The 23,665-nt window shown below is 34.9% G+C and overlaps 1 protein-coding gene across 3 annotated transcripts; it reads left to right on the forward strand.

The window, feature by feature from the left end:
* The first annotated feature begins 7,628 nt into the window (after nucleotides 1-7,628).
* On the forward strand, nucleotides 7,629-13,397 carry CSLD5 (cellulose synthase-like D5). Of its 3 annotated transcripts, none has more exons than XM_006855299.4 (3): nucleotides 7,629-8,887; nucleotides 9,509-10,313; nucleotides 11,270-13,397. In XM_006855299.4, the coding sequence occupies exons 1-3, from the start codon at nucleotides 7,983-7,985 to the stop codon at nucleotides 13,043-13,045; spliced, it is 3,486 nt and encodes a 1,161-aa protein (XP_006855361.2). In that variant the 5' UTR covers nucleotides 7,629-7,982; the 3' UTR covers nucleotides 13,046-13,397. The 3 variants fall into 3 exon arrangements, with proteins under 3 accessions (XP_006855361.2, XP_088715236.1, XP_088715235.1); XM_088859110.1 differs by having other exon boundaries at nucleotides 9,509-10,290; XM_088859109.1 differs by lacking the exon at nucleotides 7,629-8,887 and having other exon boundaries at nucleotides 9,659-10,290.
* Nucleotides 13,398-23,665: the final 10,268 nt, after the last annotated feature.

Raw genomic sequence — 23,665 nt, forward strand, 5'->3', positions numbered from 1 at the left:
TAACCATTTTTTCAACCAAAAACCAAAAAGGAAAAATTCTGAAGGCCTGAATTTTGGAGATTTTCGAAACCAAAATCAAAGATTTCGATTTCTCAACCATTGTTTTACCTGATTATTCTTACAGAGGGTCAAGGTTTCTTAGAAAGGTCCTTCATAATCTAAAAGATGGAAAGTTTGAGCAATGATTTGGTGTGCTATGAGGCGTCTAAACCATCTATTCCCATGATTAGGTGGTATATACGAGGGTAAGATTTGTACGAGTCAGTTGACTCGTCTATTCACATGCCTCACTTCACTAAACTCCTCCTCTATCGATCCAAATAAGTAGGAGTCCTTAATCAAGACTATGGTGATCGTGGATATGAAAAATAAATAAATTTTGAAAATTAAAGGTGCTTTTTTTAATCTGTTTGCACCTTTTCGTTTTTGATTTTTGTTAGGTCTCGTTTTTCAAACATCCCTCTTTTGATGTTGTGTATCCGTTGACTTAATATATATATATATATATATATATTTCTGGATTTGTTATCCGAAAGCATACAAGCCTATTTATCTTTGATTGTCCCACTCTCTATCACACATCTCTTTAATTTGTGGTACCGATCTGCGGTATCGCCTTCTGAATATCTCTCCGATTTGCATTGTAAACAGTTATATTTATTTCATTGGCCATTCAAGAACTTCAATTTTTTTTTCAAACTTTATGAAATACTCAAACTATCAAATTCACCTCAGATATAAATAATTGTGACCTCTTTGTATCAAAAGTAAATGATATCATTGTATACAATTCATGTGTTAGAAATTAAGCTATAATACAATTAAGTTGATACGTGCCGTTCTGGTAGGAGAGTATATTGTGGCATTTTATACAATTTCTTCCGAGGGCGTCCAAGGAAAAGGAAAGTTTACGTTTGCTCTCTCATGAAAATGACCTAGTTAAGAATATTTAGGAATCATGAGCTTGAGTGGTTAGTTGTTCACGATTAAAAAACTAGATCTGAAAAAGAAAAAACTAGTTAAGAAGATTTTCTTAATAAGAGATTTTAGGGTTGACTTTAGAAATCAAAAGACTTGCATTTGTAAAAAAAAATGGAGTCAATAAACACCAAAATCTGATCGTCCACAAATTGGATGGTCTGTTTTCAACGATAGGTGCGATTATTTTCTTGTTGTTCTAGAGTCGGTCTGTAAGTTTATTTTATTTTTAAGGTTGATCACATCCCCAAATTATGACATATTAGAGAAGTAGTTGGAACAATATCATGATTACTCATCTCTTTTGGGTATTTGGGTAAAAAACCCTAAAACATTTATTTGGACATAGTTTTTATGAGTGCATGTAGAAATGAGTCACCTTTTAAAAACCTATTTTTGAGATGGATTTTTTGACCTAATTTTTAAGTACATGTAATCTCTAACATGGAGATCATGAATATAAATGAATTTTAAAAATTAAAAATAATAATTATATTAAAAAAACATTTAGACTAATAGTTTCAATTATTTTTAGATGGAACCACCTATTTGCATTCATTTTTAAACTGGATGCTTTATATCTCAGGGACCGCAAATGTAGAAATGCGGCACCGTCGCATGAAACAATTTTCCTGTAGTCATTGTCCACTACCCTGGGGGATTGTAATTAATTTGAATTCAATGGTTAGGATGTGCTAGTCGTTGTAGAAAACTACTGCAACGTTATGCGTTTTAGAATTGACTCGGAGACTACTTTAATCCGATGTACTTTCGAACATCATTGATACGGGGCTTTCTTTGCACAAAGGGACAAATACAAAAGAAAATGACTACTTTCTCTCATAATCTAATAATTAGAATCAATCTAAGTAAGGAAACAATTAAATTAGAGCTCACCTTAAAAGTTTCACTAGAAGTGGTTGTTTTGATGCTCAAATTACTCAAATTGATCATCTCGACATCAAGATGCATGAACATGAAAAAAACATGCATTTCAAGTTTTGAAAATAGTGCATCTTGTAATGCATTTTTTGGCCGTCAATTTTCAAGATTTTTAAGTTTTTATAGATCTGCTCGATCTATCCTATTTTTTAATCTTTAAATTTTATAATTAAATATAAAAATATATTTTAAGGCTATCACAAAGATTTCTAATTTTAAAACCACATTTCTCGATATTATTTGAAAGGGTGCTTTAGTTTGATTGTTTAGAGCCTCGGCTCTATACAAACCGCACCCATCGAGTAATCACATGAGATGATTTATTAGGAAGGGTTGTGGCATCGTTGCTTATGGGGTGGATGCGTCAACGTAACATCCTGTCCTCCTCTCCCACTGTTAACATTAATTAAAAAAAAGAAATTCTCCAGATTTCTCAGGTAGATTATAACTTGTGATCCTTAAGTCAAATCATTTATTATGCAAATGAGATTATGTCTCTTTCCGATCGTGCAAATTATCGACAATTCGATTAAAGCTTATAACGTCTTTCCTTGAGCAAACCCGAAGCCACACCCACCATCAATCACATTTACATCTCACCATAACCCTATAGGTCTAACTAACTCCTAATGTCATGCAGTGTTGTCAGGATTGCAATGGTTACCGAATTGGTAGGTCTGGTCTAATCAAAATTAGTTAGATTGTTAGTCAAATCGGCTTGACTGGAATTTAAAAAAAAAAAATGTTGTTTAAAGACTTATAATACATTAAAAAATATACAACTTTGGTTAACTGGTCTAGTAGGATACAACTAGTTGGTTCAATAAGCTAAAATTGGTAAAACATTTATTTTGAGTGGTTTTCAACCAAATATAACTCTTTTTTTGGACAGTACCAACTAGGGTCGGTAACTAGGATATTATGTTGTCTAGGGTACCATAACTTTTCAATGGCTTACTTCTTATCATATTACAACTAGAGTTCAAGCGCTATTTACAAAATTTTATGAAATTGTGCTTTTTTTTTGTAATTGTAATTGATGAAATGGAGATTTTTCCATTTGTAATTTTCTTTCTAGAGGTGTTTGATTGTTAGAGTTAGAAATTGTTATTATATAGTGTCATGGTGGTGTTGTAGTGACAATGTACTGATGTTAGCAATTGCTATTATATAATGTCACGGTAGAGGTAGTGGTGATGTACTGGTAGTAGTAGTTGTTATCATATAGTATCATAGTGATGGTAGTAGTGATGATGTGCTGGTGATAATATAATGTGACAATGGTGGTGAAGGTTATGCAATGGTCGTGGTGGTAAATGATAGACAGTGGTGGTGAAATAGTGGGATTGGTGGTAGGTAGGTGGCCACAATGGAAGTGTTAGTGTTAGGCAGACAGTAGAGGTGGCTTGTAGGTGGTGGCTGCAGTACGGTAATCGCAGTGGAGGTATCATCGGCTTGGCAGCTGCCATAATAGTGGTAGTTGTTGGGGAGGCATGGTGATGGTGGTGGCTAGATGGTGGCGGTGGTCGAGTCGGTGGTGGCTTAGTGATGGATTGATAGTGGTGGTGTTGTGTTGGTAACCATGATGATGACGATGGTGGTGGTGGATAGAGATAAAAGAGAGGCGTTGAAATCTCTCTATTTTCTAGCCGCAAATACAAGGATCCTAGGAAGCCTACATGCAGAGACAAGGAACCTGGGAAGCCAACATAAACTAACTTGAAGAATTACACTCACCCATGCAACGCCTTAAATAACACCACGGTTTTGTGGATCGCTTGCGAATTTTAGATTTAGTACAAATATGTAATAATCACTCTTAACCATCAAATACACAATTTGAAAACATTTATTTGAATTTTTATATCCAGTCAATTACACACGCCCAACCACCTGATGTTATATTTAATGGTTAGTTGTGAACATGACTTCCTTGCGCAAAAAATAAACAGTCTTATTGTATACTTTTCCTTTCTGTTGTCCAAATATAGAAAATTGCTTAAAAATGAACTTTAAAAATAATAATAATAAAAAGTTGAAAAGATGAGGTCCCACCGAGATTTGAACTCAGGTTTAATGGATTGAAAACGAACTTGCATTCCAAAAATTAGGCTGGAATAAATTCCATCACAATTCTACCCTAGAGCACCACTTCTTATGAACTTAATTTCTTGATAGTTGGCACCAAGATCAACTCATTATTGTTTTGAATGATTCCTACTTGGAAATCGTCTTATTAGATGTTCTCCAACATGAATTCCGCAAAAATCAATCTCCATTGTCGGCAGTTTAGCATGGACGGTAGAGATGATCTTCAGAAAGATCGGCTTTTTCTTTCACGTAATTTAATGAAATCGTCACTAACAAGGCTATTGATTGCAGATATAGGGTTCCACTAAATTGCACAGAAATTAAATGCTGTGTTTTTTCCAATTTGGGGTGCCAAACTTCATTCAAGATTAATTTTGCTTTTTAATTAACAAATTTTCATAAAAATCATGCAATTTATCACTTATTTACTACATAAGTGGTTCTTTTCCCTTTTCTAGAATTTTAAATACAAGTACTATGTATTACAAGACCAATTACATTTAGTAAGAAATGTAATGATTATTGTAGTGTGACACTACGATAACCATTTATATTTAGGTAAGGTTTGTATAAGATTGCAACTTTAAACAATCAAATTAAGGTGCATCACTAAATTTTATCATAAAATATAATTTTAGTGGCAAAAATTCTTAGGATGGCCTGGGAATCTATTTTTATATCTAATTATAAGATTTTAACCTAAAAAAATGGTTTAAATTAAGTAGATCTATAAACATAAAACCTTAAAAATGGATGTTCCACATAATGTGTTACAAGATGTACAATTTTTTAGACTTTAAATCCTATATATATATATATATATATATATATATATATATATATATATATATATATATATATATATATATATATATATATATACATCTCAATGTCGAGATGATCAATTTGAGGGTATTCCTTCAAAACATCCTTTTACGATGGATTTTTTTACCATGGATTGTTTAGGTACATCTTAATTCTATATTTTAAGGTTGCTACCTTATATAAACTTTTCTACAATATGCGGTCCCAAGTATGAAGCATCCATCTTAAAGATGGATGCAAGTAGTTGGTCCATCTAATAACAATTGAAACTAATGATCCAAATGTTTTCTTTATAAAATCATTGTTTTTATTTCTTACAACTTTATTGGTTTTCTTTTTCATGTTAGAGATTACATGTTCTTAAAAATTGGAACCAAAAATCCATCTCAAAAATAGATTTTTAAGAGTCGACTCATTTCTACATGGACTCACATAAACCATGTTCAATTATAAATACCCCTTACTCGCTACTTTATAGGCATGCTCCCCTTCCCTAATTCTTTCGATACTACATTATTAACCCCAATACTATTTTTTTCCGTATTCGATTGAACAACTCCGGCCGAGTACTCGGCCCGAGTCCAAGTAACTTAGCCCAAGTTGGGCCAACTACTATTCCAACTAAAAAATGTTTTAAAAATAAAAAGTGCAAAAAATTCCAAAAACTAGGAAATATATGTTTAAAGTAAAATTAAACAAGACATATAAATGGAGTTTAAAAAGTAGTAAAAAATGGATTTTGAAAAAAATTAATTTGTGACCGGTAGTATTTTCGAAATAATCTAAAAAGAAGTGAAAATATGAAAATAAGTATTCATGGCTGAAATACTTGCCAATCTTTGTCAAAATGATAAACACGCAAAAAAAAAGTGTTACAAATACATTTCTTTTCTTTTTATATAATTATTTTGAATTTTTTAAGATCCCCGAGTTGGCTAGGTTGGCGAGTGAACTCACCCAAGTAGTCGGACACTGATTTCTCTTTTCAACCACCCCCAAATAAAATTGTTAATTTTTATGGACCAAAGTATCCCTATGTTTTAACCCATGTTTCTAAAATGTGACGCAAACATGTGACGGTCTGGCATAAAAATGTTTTGGGCTGGTTTGTACCAGTTCGACAAAACATGTGTCAAACTAGCTTTGGACAAAATGTGTCGGTCCGTTACAGTATGTGCCGGACTGCCTTCTAACATTAAAATTCAGCCAATCTGGCCCAAAATAAGTCAACCCAAGTAATAGTGGAATTGTGCGGGTCTGACACAAAAAAAGTGAAAAAGATGTATGAATGTGATAACATAAATTTAAATCAATTAACTTTGAATACCAAATTTATGTTATCATATTCATACTCTTTTTTCACACCTTTTTTAAAAATGAGCCCCTATTTCGGACCTTGAAGGTCCTGCATTTATAACTTTGGTAGACATTTAAGTTGTTCCCCGAAAAAACTTTGGATCTTTATTGTTTGAAATTCTTGAACTTAGAAATTGGATCTTAAGAGCTATTCTCTAGCATTTTCTAAGTTGGATCACAGGGAAACTTTAGACCATGGAAATTCTAAGTTTCTCCTCAACACTTCGGAACTTTAAGGTCTAAAATATGCGCAATTTAGGGGGGAAAAAATCAAACAAATGGATATGACCCTAAATAAGAACTTTCATAGAGGAACTTAAGAATAATGATAAGTATGGGTTGTGTAAATTTCTCCATTATATAATTTCTCCATTTGTCCATTTATATTAATTTCGTTATTATATAATATCTCGGTTTATCTAAATAATAAAAAAAAGTTGTACCTCTAGTATCGAAAGATGATTTTTTAAAAACAAAAATCTTTGTGAGGGCCTAAAAATATGTCGTCATCTTTAATTATAAAATTTAAAGTTTTAAAAATACATTTGAAAATAATGAAAATTGACAGCCCAATTAATGTATTATAAGATTCACTATTTCCTAAACATAAAATCTATTTTTTTTATGTGATAAGGGCATCACAGGAGGTAATTTTTAGAGAAAATTTCGTACAGACCCCTAATTCTCTATTTTATTTCACGGTAGAATCTTTTTTATTTTCTTTCAAACGGCATTAAAAAGACCTTCAAGTATTTCACTGTTTCCCCTCTATCTCTTCTCTCCCATGTTTATTCACTTTTGGCCACAAAAACTAACCCCAATAAATTATTTTATTCCATCTCAATCCGAAAGCGTTTTTAACTTTATTTTGTATTTTTTCAATTTTGTGTTGATTTTGCCCAAAAAAAAAAAAAAGAAGAAAAAGAATTCGATTGTGTTGAAATTGTGTGTGCACACAAGAGTGAGAGAGAGTTTATAAAAAGTGTAAAATAAGGTTAAAAAAGTTTTTGAATTGATATGAAATAAAACAATTTGTTGGGACTAGTTTTTGTGGTTAAAAGTGAATAAATTTGAGAAAGAAAAGATGAGGGGGTACGTTGAAATACTTTAGAGTTGTTTTATGATACTTAAAAAAAAAAAAATTCCGCCGTGAAATAAGATGGAAAATTAAAGGTCTCTGCGAAATTTTCCTTAGCGGCATTAACGTCAATGATTTAGAGAGTAAAAAAGGAAAGTCATGGTCCCTTTTTTTTTGTTGACTTAGCTTTTATATGTAACCGTTACCTGCGAAAGTGGCCCTACCGGAGTTTTAAAAGTGACCGTTGGACAGTAACCAAATCCTGGCCGTGAGATTCAGAAGAACGAACGGTCTGGATTATCAGACCGTTGTGACCCCTTTAACGGGTTCACAGTTTTGAAAGCGCTCATTCTTCTTCGAGCCGGGGGTGCATTGCTTTTCCCTGTTTTTCAGGCACAAATTAATTTCTCTATTCTCTTTAGCTTATAAATTTCATATAAATCTTGGTTCCGTTGAATCTCTTTCTCTCTCTCTCTCTCTTCTCTCTCCACAAGTACGCATTCACATCCTACCATTTTGAGTTTGAAAAAGTTTGGATCTCTCTCTCCCTCTAGAATGTAAGTCTAGATTCTACAGAGTAGGGGGGTGTAATCTCTGTTTATTTTGCAATTGGGGCTTATTTCTCTTGTTGGGTTTGCCAGAAGTTCGGGCTTTCCTTAGGGTTCTGAAGATTTGAACCGTCTTGGCTCACTATAGAGAGAGAAAGGGAAAGATGGTCCAAAGGGCTTCTTCACCGGCTTCCCCGGTGACTGTTACAGTGTCTACATCAGGGACCAGAGGTTTCAGGGGAATGGGGCTAACCAGCCCTGTTCCTCGAACTTCTCTCTCTAACAATTCGAATTCGCCACAAAGTAGCAAGACTAATAGAGCTTCGACCGGTCGTTATTGCTCAATGTCGAGAGATGAAACCGAAGAAGTTAGCTCCGAGTTTGTTCGCTACACTGTTCATATACCACCAACCCCTGATCACCAACCCATGTCGGTTTCTCACTCTAGCCTCCCTGAAGAGCCAGAAGCAAACCTCATGAGCAAAACCCAAAAGCAATTTATCTCGGGAACCATTTATACTGGTGGTTTCAATGCCGTAACCAGAGGGCATGTTATAGATAGCCTTCCTAAACAACCCCAAATTTCTCCATCAGTGAAATTCGTTTGTGGAATGGATGGTTGTGATGGAAAGGCCATCAGAGATGAAGCTCGATTGCCATGTGATTGTGGGTTTAGAATTTGCAAAGAGTGTTATTATGATGCATTCAACAATGGTGGAAAGTGCCAAGGTTGTAAAGAACCTTATAGAGAAGTGGACACCGAGGACGAGCCATCTTCTGAAGCAGACGACCAAGCTCTTCCTCTTCCATCAATGGCTGGATCGAAACCAGAGAGGAGGCTTTCTCTTGTGAAATCTTTCAAAGCTCCAAACCATGACTTTGATCATGCGAGGTGGCTTTATGAGACAAAGGGCACCTATGGATATGGAAATGCACTATGGCCTAAGGATGGGTATTGGAATGGGTCGACTATGAATGGCTTCGAGGATCCTCCTGATTTTGGGGAGCGAAGTAGGAGGCCCTTAACCAGGAAGGTCTCGGTCTCGACAGCAATCCTCAGCCCGTACAGGTACAATCTGTTGGACAGAGAGAGAGAGAGAGAGAGATTAAATGCTCATTGTTACCATGCATCCAGTGTAAGAGAGAAAAGTTCGCTGTCTTTTCATGGGTTTAAATTTTTTTGCAGTGTGTTAGAGAGAGAGAGAGAATGTGAAATCTTATAGGGAGAAGTTGACTGATAGTCTGATACTCTTTCTATTGAAATTTTTTTTTACAAATTTGTTGGAGAGAGATAAAGAGGGAATGATAGCGAGAGTTCAAATTCTGACTCCTCCCATTGATTCTAATGTTTCTAAAATGAAAATACTCACTTATTTTTTATGGTTTCACAAAAAATTTCAGATTATTGATCGTGACTTTTTTATGGTTTCAAAAAAAGTTTTCAGATTATTGATCGTGATTCGACTTTGTGTTCTGAATTTTTTTTACATATTTTATATATACTAGTGTTTACAAGGGAGAGAAATTGACTGATACTCTGTGTTCTGATAACTTTTTTACAATTTTGTTGGAGAAAGATAGAGAGGGAATGATAGCTATAGTTCAAATTTTGACTATTCCTATGGATTCTAGTGTTTCTAAAATGAAAAAAAACTCACTTATGTTTTTATGTTTTCACAAAAAATTTCAGATTATTGATCGTGATTCGACTGGCAGCACTTGGTTTTTTTCTAGCCTGGCGAATTAGACACCCGAACCACGAGGCCATGTGGCTATGGGGACTCTCCATAACCTGCGAGCTCTGGTTTGCCCTCTCATGGCTTCTCGACCAGCTCCCAAAGCTATGTCCTGTAAACAGAGTAACCGACCTCTCTGTTTTAAGAGAAAGATTCGAATCTCCAACTCTTCGAAACCCAAAAGGAAGATCAGATTTACCGGCAATCGACATATTTGTTTCTACTGCTGACCCTGAAAAAGAACCCCCACTTGTTACTGCAAATACAATCCTATCGATTCTTGCAGTTGATTACCCAGTTGAAAAAGTTGCCTGTTATTTATCAGATGATGGTGGTTCTCTTCTCACTTTTGAAGCTCTTGCAGAGACGGCGAGCTTTGCTCGAATTTGGGTTCCTTTTTGTAGGAAACATAACATCGAACCAAGAAATCCTGATGCTTATTTTGGGCTTAAGAGAGATCCTACGAAGAACAAAGTGAAGGTTGATTTTGTTAGGGAGAGAAGAAGAGTGAAGAGAGAGTATGATGAATTCAAGGTGAGGATTAACTCATTACCTGAATCCATAAGGAGGAGATCAGATGCTTATAATGCCCACGAAGAGCTTAGAACTAAGAGGAAGCAAATGGAAATGGGGGGTAATCCATCAGAACCTATCAAGGTTCCTAAGGCTACATGGATGTCCGATGGTTCTCACTGGTCTGGAGCTTGGGCTTCAGGCGAGAGAGACCATTCGCGAGGTGATCACATTGGAATAATTCAGGTCGCTTTTCTTGTGCTACTTGTTTGCAATTAGATATAGATAAAGGGAGTGTAGAATCGGTAAATAGAGTGATCTTATCTAACTTTAATCTTCTTTGCTGTTTCTTGATTTGTAGTCTTTTTCTTTAGATGGTAGTCTTCTTATTTAGAGACAGTAAAGTGCACAATTCTCCTTTTTCTGCTTTTCCTTATATGGTTTCCTTCCAATTTAAAGAAACTGTGGCATTCAAATACTTAGCCGACCTCAAATGGTTTGGAAAAGGCCCTGATGATGATGACGGTAGATATATTGACCTTATCTAACTTTAATTTTCTTTGCTGTCTCTTGATTTGTGGTCTTTCTCTTTAGATAGTGGTCTTCTTATTTAGAGACAGTCAAGTGTACAATTCTCTTTTTTCTGCTTTTCCTTATATGGTTTTCTTCCAATTTAAAGAAACTGTGGCATTCAAATACTTAGCCGACCCCAAATGGTTGGAAAAAGGCCCTGATGATGATGATGGCGGCATTCAAATATTTTGTTAATCTCCTCTGATAAGTTGTAACTAATGATCATGAAACCTTTCCATATTTCTTTTTCCATAGAGATTTCTCTGCTCTTATCTTGTAATTAATTATTCCATGTTCAAAACTTCCTTTTGGCTTGGCCATCCCCTCTCAACTAGCTGGTTTCATGTAATATACTTGTTTATTAATTTTCCTAATTAGAAAGAAAAAGTGCAAACTCAATAACCTCTAATGATCTCTATTGAAAACTCAAAATTAGGTTTAATGAAATTTTTATATTGTTCTTGAATTGTGCAAAAAAGAGCATTGTGACCCCCTTCTCTTTCAAATTACCTTATACATTACTTTTCATTTTAGAGAGTAAATTTCAATGACTCCTCTAATCTCCTATAAAAATTCGAAGTTAGTACTCATGAGATCTTATATATCATTCTTTAATTGTTCGAAAACAGGCAATGCTTGCCCCTCCAAGCTCAGAACCAGTAATGGGCGGTATGGCCGACGAGATGAACTTTGTAGACACAGCTGATGTGGACATCAGACTACCGATGTTGGTCTATGTCTCTAGAGAGAAGAGGCCAGGCTATGATCACAACAAGAAGGCAGGAGCCATGAATGCTCTGGTTCGAACCAGTGCCATAATGTCAAATGGTCCCTTCATCCTCAACCTAGACTGTGATCACTATATTTACAACTCTCTAGCCTTGAGAGAAGGGATGTGTTTTATGCTAGATAGAGGAGGAGATAGAATATGCTATGTCCAATTTCCTCAGAGATTCGAAGGCATAGACCCAAATGATCGATATGCAAATCACAACGCTGTCTTCTTCGATGTGAGCCTTCGGGCTTTTGATGGCTTGCAGGGTCCAATGTATGTGGGTACAGGGTGCATCTTTCGAAGGGTCGCCCTCTATGGTTTCAGCCCTCCTCGAGCCACTGAGCACATGGGATGGCTCGGGAGAAGGAAACTCAAGGTTCAACTGAGGAAACCCAAAAATCCATCTAAAAAAGAGAAAGGAAAAGAAGAAACCAAACCCTGTATCAATGGCTATGACTCAGATGACGAAGACATAGAATCCCAACTTCTCTCTAGAAGGTTTGGGAACTCAGACTCTCTCTTGGAATCTATACCAGTTGCTGAGTTTCAAGGAAGGTTGGTTCAAGATGGGCATGGTTCGACAAAAGAGGGGAGACCTGCTGGTTCTTTAGCGGTTCCAAGAGAGCCTCTTGATGCAGCAGCTGTTGCAGAAGCCATTAATGTGATCTCGTGCTTTTATGAAGATAAAACAGAATGGGGAAGAAGGGTAGGATGGATATATGGGTCAGTCACAGAGGATGTGGTCACTGGTTATAGAATGCATAATAGAGGTTGGAGGTCAGTTTACTGTGTAACTAAGAGAGATGCATTTAGAGGAACAGCACCCATTAATCTAACCGACCGGCTCCACCAGGTTCTCCGATGGGCCACTGGGTCAGTAGAGATCTTCTTCTCAAGAAATAACGCCATTTTCTCAAGTCGAAGAATGAAGTTCCTTCAAAAAGTGGCCTATTTCAATGTTGGGATATATCCATTCACCTCAATTTTCCTCTTGGTCTATTGCTTCTTGCCCGCTCTCTCTCTCTTCACCGGCCAATTCATCGTCCAATCTCTCTCTATCATGTTTCTGGTCTTCCTCCTTCTTATCACCCTCACCCTATCTCTACTAGCCCTCCTTGAAATCAAATGGTCTGGAATAACCCTTCACGAGTGGTGGAGAAATGAGCAATTCTGGCTTATCGGGGGGACTAGCGCACATCCAGCCGCCGTTTTACAAGGTCTACTGAAAGTTATAGCAGGGGTTGATATCTCTTTTACTCTTACTACCAAGTCTTCAAATGATGAAAACGAAGACGATTTCGCAGAGCTTTATATGGTGAAATGGAGCTTTCTGATGGTGCCTCCTATTACAATTATGATGGTGAATATGATAGCAATTGCAGTTGGAGTGGCAAGGACAATGTATAGTGAGATACCACAATGGAGCAAGCTTGTAGGGGGAGTGTTTTTCAGCTTTTGGGTACTTATTCACTTGTATCCATTTGCTAAGGGGTTGATGGGGAGGAGAGGAAGAGTACCAACAATTGTGTTTGTTTGGTCAGGTTTGCTCTCGATCATCATATCATTGCTTTGGGTTTATATAAGCCCGCCTTCTTCGAAAATTCAGTATATAAAGTTTCAGTTCCCCTGATCAAAAAGAAGGAATTCAGTATATGAAGTTTCAGTTTCCCTAATCAAAAAGAAAGAATAGAAAGGGACTCGGTTTGGGATTTTTAGTGGCTTTACTTGTGCCATGGTTCTTTCTACCGAGAAGGAGAGCTTTTCTTGGCTTAGGATCATACATGGTGTGGTTTTTTATGACTCTGCTGATTTGCCACGGTTGTTTATTTGTTGCTTCTCTCTCTCTCTTTCTAAGTTGGCTTACTGGCCAACACTGATGATGGATTTCGTTATTTTGTTGTTAGATGTTTTATTTCTCTTTCCTGGTCTGATGTATTTAGTTAGTGGATGTGCATTCTTGAATGAAGTTTGTTGTTGATCTCTGCTGCTTTTCCAATTTTAATGCTGACTGATACTATTGGTGATTATTGTTTTACTTCTTTATATAAAGGGATGGGGTTTTTGCACAAGGTGCTCTCGCCTAGTGTACAAGTAATAAGGTACACCTTTAAATTTTAATGGAAGATGCAGTTGTAGTACAATGTCAAACCTTGAACTTCAACGCTAATTATGAAATTTGAAACGGAAAAAATTTAAATAAAGTTATAACTAAAATATGCACCTCAAAAGTTTAGTGGCATACAGTATTTCAAAGTTAGAAAACCTTCCAATTGATCATTTCAACCTCGAGATATATGATATAAAGGAAGAAAAAATTAAGTCCTAAAAGTAGTTCGTATTTCAATAAGTTATCTGAACCATCTATTTTTTAAGTTTTGAAATATTTATAGATACAATCAATGTTCACTATTTATAAGAAATGTAAAATTTCATATTCACGGTTGAATATGGAATTTTCAAGCCATTATAAGGTTTTCGGTACCAAATCTACATCGTTATTCACGGTTGAATATGAATTTTCAAGCCATCATAAGGTTTTCGGTACCAAATCTAAATTTTTCAACAAAATTTAGATGTATGCCTTACTATACACTATAACATGAGCACCTTGTAAAAGGTGAGGCTTATTTAATGTTGCAACCTTACACCCTTTACAAACTTTGTCATAAGATCTAACTTTGATGTTGAAAATTTTGAGTACGGCCCAAGAATCTATTTTCATCTCTAATTATAAAATTTTAAACCTAAAAATGTTTCAAATCAAGCAAATCTATAATCACAAAGAAAATTTTGAAAATGGACAATCTAAATAATATGTTGCAAAATGTATTATTTTTGGGATTTGAAATCTCTCTTCTTCTGTTTTTTTTCTTTTTCTCATATCTATACATCTCAATGTCAGAAACGATTAATTAGATGGTTTTCCAATATCAAAATAGCCCTTTCGATGGATTTTTAAGGTGCACCTTAATTCTACAATTTAAGATGTCAACATTATAAAAATGTTTTCCCCTTATACAAACTACACCCATATTAATTTTTTAAAACAGTATAGATCGAGCATATCTATAAAAACTGGAGAATCTTGAAAATAGATACTCTAAATAGCTTGTCACAAAATGCATTATTTTTATGATTTGAAATTCTCTTTTTTCTTTATATCCATATATATATATATATATGGAAGACGAGATGCCACTTTTTTCTATAGGATTTTTAAGGTGCACTTTAATTCTACGGTATAAGGCAGCAACCTTATACAAACTTTTTCATTAAATAAAAGATAAGGTTTTAATCAGTCCACATAGTCATCTACGCATATAGTCCTCTCTCCACAAAACTTTAGGCGTTGAAAATCTCCTCAGGATGCGATGAATATAAAAATAGAAAAAAGAAAATTTAAAAAAAAAGTTGTAATTTTTAATATATTTTTTTAAAAAAATTATAGATATCCCCAATTTCAATTTTCTATACGTCCTACTTCCGAATATTTTTTATATTATACCCTAAATTTTACCTCAAACCCCCCCTCCCCAAACCAAAAAGTCAAAACATTTTAATACCAAAATACCATTTTCCCCTTTTTCTCCCTTTTTTCTTTATCTTTTTAGACATGTGACCGTCTCTTATTTTCTCGCTATCTCTCTCCAACCATTCTCTCTCTCTCTACCCATTTTTCCTTCTCTCTATACCCTCTTTCACTTTCTCGTTCTATCTCCTTACCCTCCTTCATACTTTCTCTCTCTACCACTCATAATGCAGTCCGGCACGTTTTTGTGCCAGATTGCAAAAAAAAATTCGGTCCGACACAAAAACGTACCGTACCACATTGGATTCCATTAAATTTCACATGCCCATAATGCAGTCTGGAATGGTCCGATACTTTTTTGTGCCGAACTGAAATTTTTTTTACAGTTTAGCACTTTTTTGTGCTGAACCACAAAAAAAAATTCAATCTGACACAAAAACATATCGGACCGCATTATGGGCTTGTGAGTGGTAGAGCGTAAAAGAATGAGGGACGAGAGGAAGAGGAATAGAGCGAGGGAGGGTAGCGAGAGAAAGATAGATAGAGAGAAATGGTGAAGGAGAGTAGAGAGAGAAAGATAGATAGAGAGAGAAACGGTGAGGGAAGGTTGAGAGAGAAAGAGTGAGGGAGGGTAGAGAGAAACTAATGGAGAGAGAAAGAGAGGACGGATGAGAGAGTTTTTTTTGGTAACTAGAGAGAGTTTGAGAGAGAAATATAAAAAATATGTTAAGAAGGGGTAGAGAGAGTAAAAAATGCATTTTGAAATCAAAATGTTTTGTCTATTTGATTGGAAGGTAAATATAATAAAAAATGGTGTTTGGGTTCAATGCATAATAGAAAAATATTAGTGGGTAGGATGCATAGAAACTTAAAATTAAAAGGTATTTATAATTTTCCCTATTTTTAACCCCGTATGTGTTATGGTGGAACCACTATTTTTCTACATCCATCTTTAACAAATGGGCAACACTCTTTCACACACTCTCTCTCTCTCTCTCAATTCTTTCAACAACAAAGGACACCAGGATTCTCAACCTACCCTATATCTAAATTTTACCAAAAGATACAATTTCAGTGTTGAAAGTTCTTATAATGGCTTGAAAATATATTTTCACCTTTAATTATAAAATTTAAGGTTTGAAACCTGACATGATGAGAGCTTTAAATATTTCGAGTCGAGGCAAGCCCAACCCCTCCTAGTGCAAAAATTATACTAGAACCGAACCGATTAGCTGAAGTTTGGACCCGGCCCTAAAATCCAAGGCCTGGCCCTTGGAGACACTCACACAAACAGAAGTTCTAGATTAGGATGGTTGCATCTGATTTTCGAAGCAGTGTTTTAATAGATGGATGGGCCAAGTGGATTGCCTCTCCATCTATTAAAAACACTGCTATTAATTTGAGAATAAAAATTAATAAAAAAATAAAATATGTGATCTAGGATTGAATCATCCACCTACCAAACCCAATCCGGATTTGTTATTCCCAATTCACATCGTGTTTTCTCAAACACTGGTCTGAATTCATAAGGTAGATACGGGAATAGACCCAGGGCATTGGTGGTCAAGGTAATGGATTCTACAACATGATGTCTTGAGTTCTACTTTTATTATGGGTAAAAGGAGCTTTTTACCGCTGATAAAGGGAGATATTAAACGGCATTCTTTAATAAAAGAAGGAATGCTTATAAACACAAGACGCACTTATAGGCACACATGAGTTCCAACACATTTCATTGTATTCATGTTAATCTATGTCTATTTTTCTCTTGTTTTTAAGCTTAGGTGTCAACTATCATTTAGGTGCCAAAAATCATTTCAAGTCATTGATGTTGAAATTTGGATATGTTTACAATATCTTGGATTTTCAAGTCTCTTTCATCCATTTTTATTACATCAACATATGGGCCTACGGACTATTATTCACCTACAAATTACCAAATGCCCACCTTTTTTTGTGGATAACTGATTGTACCATTTATTCTAAAATAATAATAAGAATAATCGATTGTACCATTATCATATAAACAGAAAATCACCCATAAACCTCTACTCTACTAAACTATGACACGTTCATTTGTGTCTCTTATGTAACAACTATTACAATCTTTAAACTTTTTTATTGGTTTAGGCTTAATTTCATCTCGGCTTTTTCGGTGATTAGGTGGAATGATCATATATTAGTCATGGATTTTTGGAGTATAATTTATGTTTGCATAAAATGCTTGAGATCCTGAGCTACAATGTAACATAAAAATGTTAATCAAAATATGGTGCAGTGTTAGACCATCCCTGATATTGTCTACAACATTATTTGGACAAAGTAATGTCATTTTGATTAACCTTTATTTTTCAAAAAATTAGTTAATTATATTGAGGTTCACATTTTTATGTGGGCCCAACTAGTGTTTGCAAGATCGAACTGGAATGATTAATGGAACATGGGCCCGGAAGCGATTATACCGGCCTAATCGGTAAACCGGCCGATTCAACCGCTCTAACCGGGCAAGTCCCGTACGATCAAAAAGTATTAAAAAAATTTAAAAAGGTACAAAAAAAAAACTATTAAAATATGAAAGTAATATAAAGAATGTGATCAAGCAAAACACACTCAAATGAAGTTACAAATTAATGAAAAAAATGAATTTTAACGAATTGATTTGTGCCTAGGGATATTTTTAAAATTTTTCGAAAAAGATGGGAAACTATAAAAGTATCATTGACCAAATTTTTTTTTAATCTTTACCATAATATAAAGAATATTAAAATAGTGTTAAAAAAATCAACTTGACCAATTCTTTTTTTTAAAGAAAATGAAGAAAACATTAAATTATATATAACATAGGCCATTTTTTTTGTCACTAAGTTGGAAATGATGTATTGGTTAGTGGGTCTAATAATAGATGACATGTTTCAAACTCGATTCCGGTGGGACAACTTGAAAGAAAAAAAACGTAAAAAATCTTAAGATTCCGGTAGGCAATGATTGCCTAAAAGAAAAAACGCAAAAATGCTTAAAAGAGAGATAGCAAGATTCGAAACATGATTCACATATAACCAATAAACCATCCTAATATATGCAATATAAATTTGAAGTAGTATCGTATCTAAAGTTTAAAAATATCGATTGATCACCAAAACCGCCCAAAATCAGTTCCGATCTAACCAGACGGTTACTGATTAGATCGGTCGGTTTTACGAACACTGGGGTCCAACACACAAAATACTGGGTGTGGCCACTGTGTTAAATTTAAACGGTACAACTTTATCTTGAAGTTGGATGATGCAGATGTTAAGGCCCGCACAACAATTGGTGCAGCCCCTGACCCGCCGAACAATTTATAATACACTGATGCGGGAAGGCACCAATTATTTGAGTACATTAGGTAAGACCCAAAACACTAGACCGTATGCAGGTGCCCTCATGTAGTAACCACCAAACCAAACCTCAACTTGGCGTTCCTTTTGAAATAAGTGACTTTTGTTTGGAGCGTGTACGTGTGCCCAAGAATACTTAAGACTTAAAAGAGTACAAATTTTTTGGCACCATGGAACCTTACCAAAGCACACCATGCTCTCAATGAACACATGATCTGTATCATGAAGCCTACAAAGATCTCATTGACTCAGCACAGGATCACAAAATGGCCCACTATTGTTTGTCCTTCATACATTTATGGCTCCATTATTTGGCACATATTGATCAGTTTTATTTCCCAAATAATTTTTGGGAAAATATATAAAAAAAAGGGGTTGCTTACAGTATCACTAAATAGTCAAAATATAACAAATTACACTTAAAAGGTAGATGCTTATAAGTTTGTATATCAGTTAGGTACTTCCTCGATAAAAACATAGAATTTTTTCAAACTACCCTTATTTAGTGTTGGAAGGCCCAAACAATTAGGGATACTAAGATAATTTTACCCTTGAAGCGACCCTAACTGAATGATAATTGGGGTAAAATTACTAAAATACCCTTAATTAATTTCTCAACATCAAATAGGGCGCCATTGGAAAATTTTCTAGTGTGTGTTTAGGATATAGCCGATTGATATAAAAAATTAAAAATGACAAAATCGAGTGTAATTTATAATCCTTTTTACTCCTTCAGTGATATTTTAGGGTTTCAGCCCCCTTTTTTATATTCTCCCTTAAGTTTTCAAGTGAGATGAGAACTATACCTTAGGATAAGGAAAGATTATTATGACTCGGTGGTTTTCAAGCGATTTAGGATCTGAGATTCGACATCATATTTATTCTTTCACATTTATGATCATGGTAACCGGGATTATAGACCGGCAAAATTTCAATATAAAATTCATCGTTAAAAGAGATTTTAGAATGTGGGTTCCCTAAAATACACGCAGCTTGACAAACCAAACCCTACCTCATAGGGTTTAGGAAAGATGGTCACGACAAAGGCAACGATGTATCTCTAGGAATTTCCATGATTTTATGTTGGGCATTTTCCTTTTCGCTTAATGCTTTGGGCCAGAAACATTTGAGCATAAGTAATGAACACAGCCTTACACTATAGCATGTTTCTTTAACGTATACCTAGAATAGAATTTAGTATTCATAAAGTATGATTGTTTGTCACATTCACAAAGCATCCAAGAGACTATAGCATAGACTACATCTTCGTTTTTTTCTTTTTTTTAACATTTAGACTACTTCATCATCATCTGTTGATTCAGGATTCATGATAAGTTTTGACAAAATTTTACGATAACCCAGCTCCTTTATCCGTGTTAGGACGGGTTAAAACAAAAATTAAGGTCATCACCTTCTTCAGATCGATAACATAGACTACATATGCGATCTATATGGTACACTATGGGAAGTTCCACTATCTATTATTTGATAAATAGCCAAAAAAAAAAAAAAAGACTGTGTCCTTACAAAACTAAAGTTCACAAAATGTCAGCTACTGTCAAGGGTAATTTGGCACTTATGGGGTATAGGGAAGGTCCAGGATATGGAGGCCATAGGGGCAGATGGTTGTAGTCATTCTTGTCATGAATTGTTATTTTAAAAATGTCATTTCACTTAGGTTTCTCATCAATTGCTTTTTAAGAGATACCAAAAGTGTTCCTCTGCAACCTTCAACAAGTAGGGAAATTCTTATAATTGTATGTGCTCAAGTTATATGATATTAACACCATACTTGTTCTTGTTCAAGATTTAGAACCTAGAAGAAGCTGGGTAATTTTATCACTGGGCTCGACTTAAGTGGCTCAAGCCAAATGATAAATTTTTTTATAGGACATATGACTTAGAACAATTGTTTGGGGCTGGGTTAACATACCAATTGCACTTCTATTACTTTTAGAAACTTACAACAGTCTAGATCCGTCCAAATTTTAGAGGTGCCCAACTTCTACCAAGTTCAAATATCTCTCACCTCAAAAATCTTGCAAAGTTTCTTTCAAACTCTAGCTCAACTTCGTCAAAATTCCTCTAATTTTAGTTGAGAATTGAGAGAAAAAATATACTTGTGAGTTCCCAAAAGTAGATCTTAAATTGAATTTTATAAGCAAAAATTTATAGGTTATAAGCTTGATCACCACGATCATGAATTAAAGGAAATAAATTTAAAAATAAATAATTTTCAAAAATGTGTGATAAAAATTTAAAAACAATGAAAAAACAAAATTTAAATATTTATAGTTTTACTATAAGGGATTATCTGTATAGATGTCACAACCATTCCCACTCATTAAATGTCAAATTGGATAGCTTGGGGAGAGTCACAAAATCTGATAATTTTGTTTTGTTTGAACTTTTACGATCACTTATTTTGAAATTTAGGAGACAAAAATGATTTTGATGTACAATGGACTTTTTGTAAGATAAATTTTAAGATAATTTAAAGTAAAAGTTTAAATTTAAGATACTCCTACTACAAGTTTCTTTTTCGAAATCCTTGATAATAGTAGATTTTAGAGCCAAATCTAGGAATTTGGAGGGAGACTTCACTGGAATAGAGTGAGCCACACGACACCATCATTCTAACCAATAATATAAAAATTGTCTACGGTAATCTAGATTGGGAATCCAGACTGGGAATCGATCGAGACATATTCCATGTTGGAATTGGGAACATGGCCAATTCTTATGGACTCATTGGTTTGTAGATATTATTATTTTTTAACAATTATGTTTTTTGTTCAATTTTTTTATTTTTATCGACCGATTCTCACACTTGAAATTAATCTGATGAGAGGGTGCCATTAGGAAATTTTTTATTGAAGCTAATGTATGGTTGAAGAGGATCCTAAAATTAATGACAAAGATATTCTTAAAAAAATAAAATAAAATACAAAGATATTCTAATTTCGTGGGAATAAAATATCCATTTACTCCATCGGATAAAGCCCACCTAGAAATTAGTTTAGGACCTCAAATTTTTACTAATGGAACACCTTCAACCCATAGATTAATCTTAATAAAAAAATTTCTTTATTGTACTCTCTAAACACTAAAAAATATAATATCTTTGAAATTGAATAGAGACCATCCAATTTTATAGGTGAGAGCTTAATGTTATAAAACTAAAGTTTCATACTTTTTTAATGAGAATAATTATCTTGTAGTTCTTAAATGGTTCACCAAGAGAGTAGAAATTATTGTTTGCAAAATCGCCCGATCCAACCGCTAACCGTCCAATTAGATTGGAATCGGCTAGTTCCGGTTTTAGACGGTTAAGGTGGTTAACCGGTATTAAAAAAAAACAATTAAAAAAAATATATAAATTCTACAAAATAAAGAATTTGATTTCTAATATATTTTTAAATATTCTTTACATTATTATGGTAGAGATTAAAAATTGTTTTGGTCATTAATACTCACTTTTATATTGTCCCATATTTTTTTAAAAAAATTAAAATAATTATTAAAAATATAAAATAGTTTAAAATCTATTTTTTTTATTAATTTTCAACCGTGTTTGGTTTTAATCATTTTTTATAAATTTTTCACATTTTAAAAGATTTTTTTTGTACATATATATATTTTTTAACACTTGTTTTATAGCCTTGAGAGTGCATGGTTAGAACGGTTGAGCGTGCACGGTTAGAACGGTTGAATCGACGGATTAAACCTTGCGGTTCGATTTTGCGAACCTATGGTCACGAGGGAGCACGATATACATCCTGAAAATTTAGCTGGATTTCACCCGGGGGAGCAAATCCACCGTTTCTCCCGCAGGAGTATAATGACTTTTAAAGGACGTACTGCACATGTATGATGATCATTAAAAAGAAAGAAAGCTAGGAAAAGTAGGAAAGCGTAGGACAGTTGGTCACGGATATCGAGGGTTCCCATGCGCCTCCTTCTTTAAATAACCCCGTGACAGATTGGCTCCCCACTAACCAAAGGGTCCCTCTCTCTCTCTCTCTCTCTCGCACACTTGAATTGCAGGGCAAGCTGTCTTCGTACCCATTTGCTTGTGCGCAGTCGACGCCTACGCTTCCCCAAATTTCACGACTTTTGTGTCACGGGATCCGTACGGAGAATCCCTACACGTTTCGGTTCTACATTTCATCCTCATGTTTCCGATTCTGATGACGTCCATTGTAAGATCGTACGGTGGAGAACGAGCACCTTGAATGAGCTGCCCCCTCTCTCTCTCTCTAAAAACAAATTGTTACCTTGTTTCCCATTCCAAAACTCTTTTGGGATCTCTCTCTCTCTATAACCGGATTGGCTCTGGCATTTTGTGCCGCCCTACAGCGGATTACGATGCGTTTAAAATGACTAAACTACCCCGATTCCTCACCGACACGCACATTGCTTCCCCCATCAAATTTCACAAATATCTGAATCCTCACCCTGTCCTTTTGGCTTTTTTTGAAACGTTTTTTCGGGTAAAATTATTTTTTGACACATGTGCATGAATTTCCATTTCTATCCCGTGATGGACGGCCTGGATTTCTAGCATGAATTCCGATCCCTCTGATCGTAACCGTCGTTTTAACGCGCAGAGGGGTCCATGACTGACGAGTCCGGGTAGGTAGGACGATGCTGCGCCACCTGCTCCACCTCGAACCATGCGCAGGTGCCCTGCAACACTTGTACACTGCCGTTGTGCGCTCTGGAGAAATTGACATTACGGCCGAAATCTCGGCCCGAAAAGGCCATATCCGACGGAATCCTAATTGCTCGCTTTCCATTTACTCTTCAATCGAGATTTGAATGTTCACGTCGATATGGCTGGCAACCGCAGGGTTCTCGGCCGGCTCCATAGAGGGCGGGCCAAAGCCTGGCGCGCAATCAGGGCAAAACAGATCTAGGTCTAGGGCCTCTAGCCCTATCGAGGTCAGACCAAATAAAAACGAAGAATAAAATAAGCAAAAAAAAAAAAAAAACACTGTTTTTTGAAATATGTTGAGAAATCAAGTTTTTCAAAAATCTTTAAAAAAATTCGCATTTTTTCATGGAGCCGATGTAAACCTGTATTTTATCTTTTTTCATTAACTTAATATTATTAAATTTCTATTAAAAAATAAGCAAATTCATGGTAGTGGTAAATTAAAAATCTTGATTTAAAGTAAAAATTTTTAAAACATTTTACTAATAATTTTCTTTAAAAATTTAAAATTTTTTTACAAACAATATATTCCCCAAAAAATAAGATACAAAAACAATCCTATATATCCATATAATACCTTAGAAGACTAACCCAATGAAAAATATTTTTTTTTTGCTTCATTGACCT

The sequence above is a fragment of the Amborella trichopoda genome, chromosome 2 (genome assembly GCF_054954075.1).
Source record: "Amborella trichopoda isolate Santa Cruz 75 chromosome 2, AtrichopodaSantaCruz75HAP2 v2.0, whole genome shotgun sequence".
NCBI lineage: Eukaryota > Viridiplantae > Streptophyta > Magnoliopsida > Amborellales > Amborellaceae > Amborella > Amborella trichopoda.

Bases quoted from the DNA above. Each gene is read 5' to 3' on its own strand.
- CSLD5 (XM_006855299.4), top strand. From the start codon at position 7,983: ATGGTCCAAAGGGCTTCTTCACCGGCTTCCCCGGTGACTGTTACAGTG. The intron at 8,888-9,508 runs GTACAATCTGTT...AAAAAATTTCAG, and splicing joins GCAATCCTCAGCCCGTACAG to ATTATTGATCGTGATTCGAC. The intron at 10,314-11,269 runs GTCGCTTTTCTT...GTTCGAAAACAG, and splicing joins ATCACATTGGAATAATTCAG to GCAATGCTTGCCCCTCCAAG.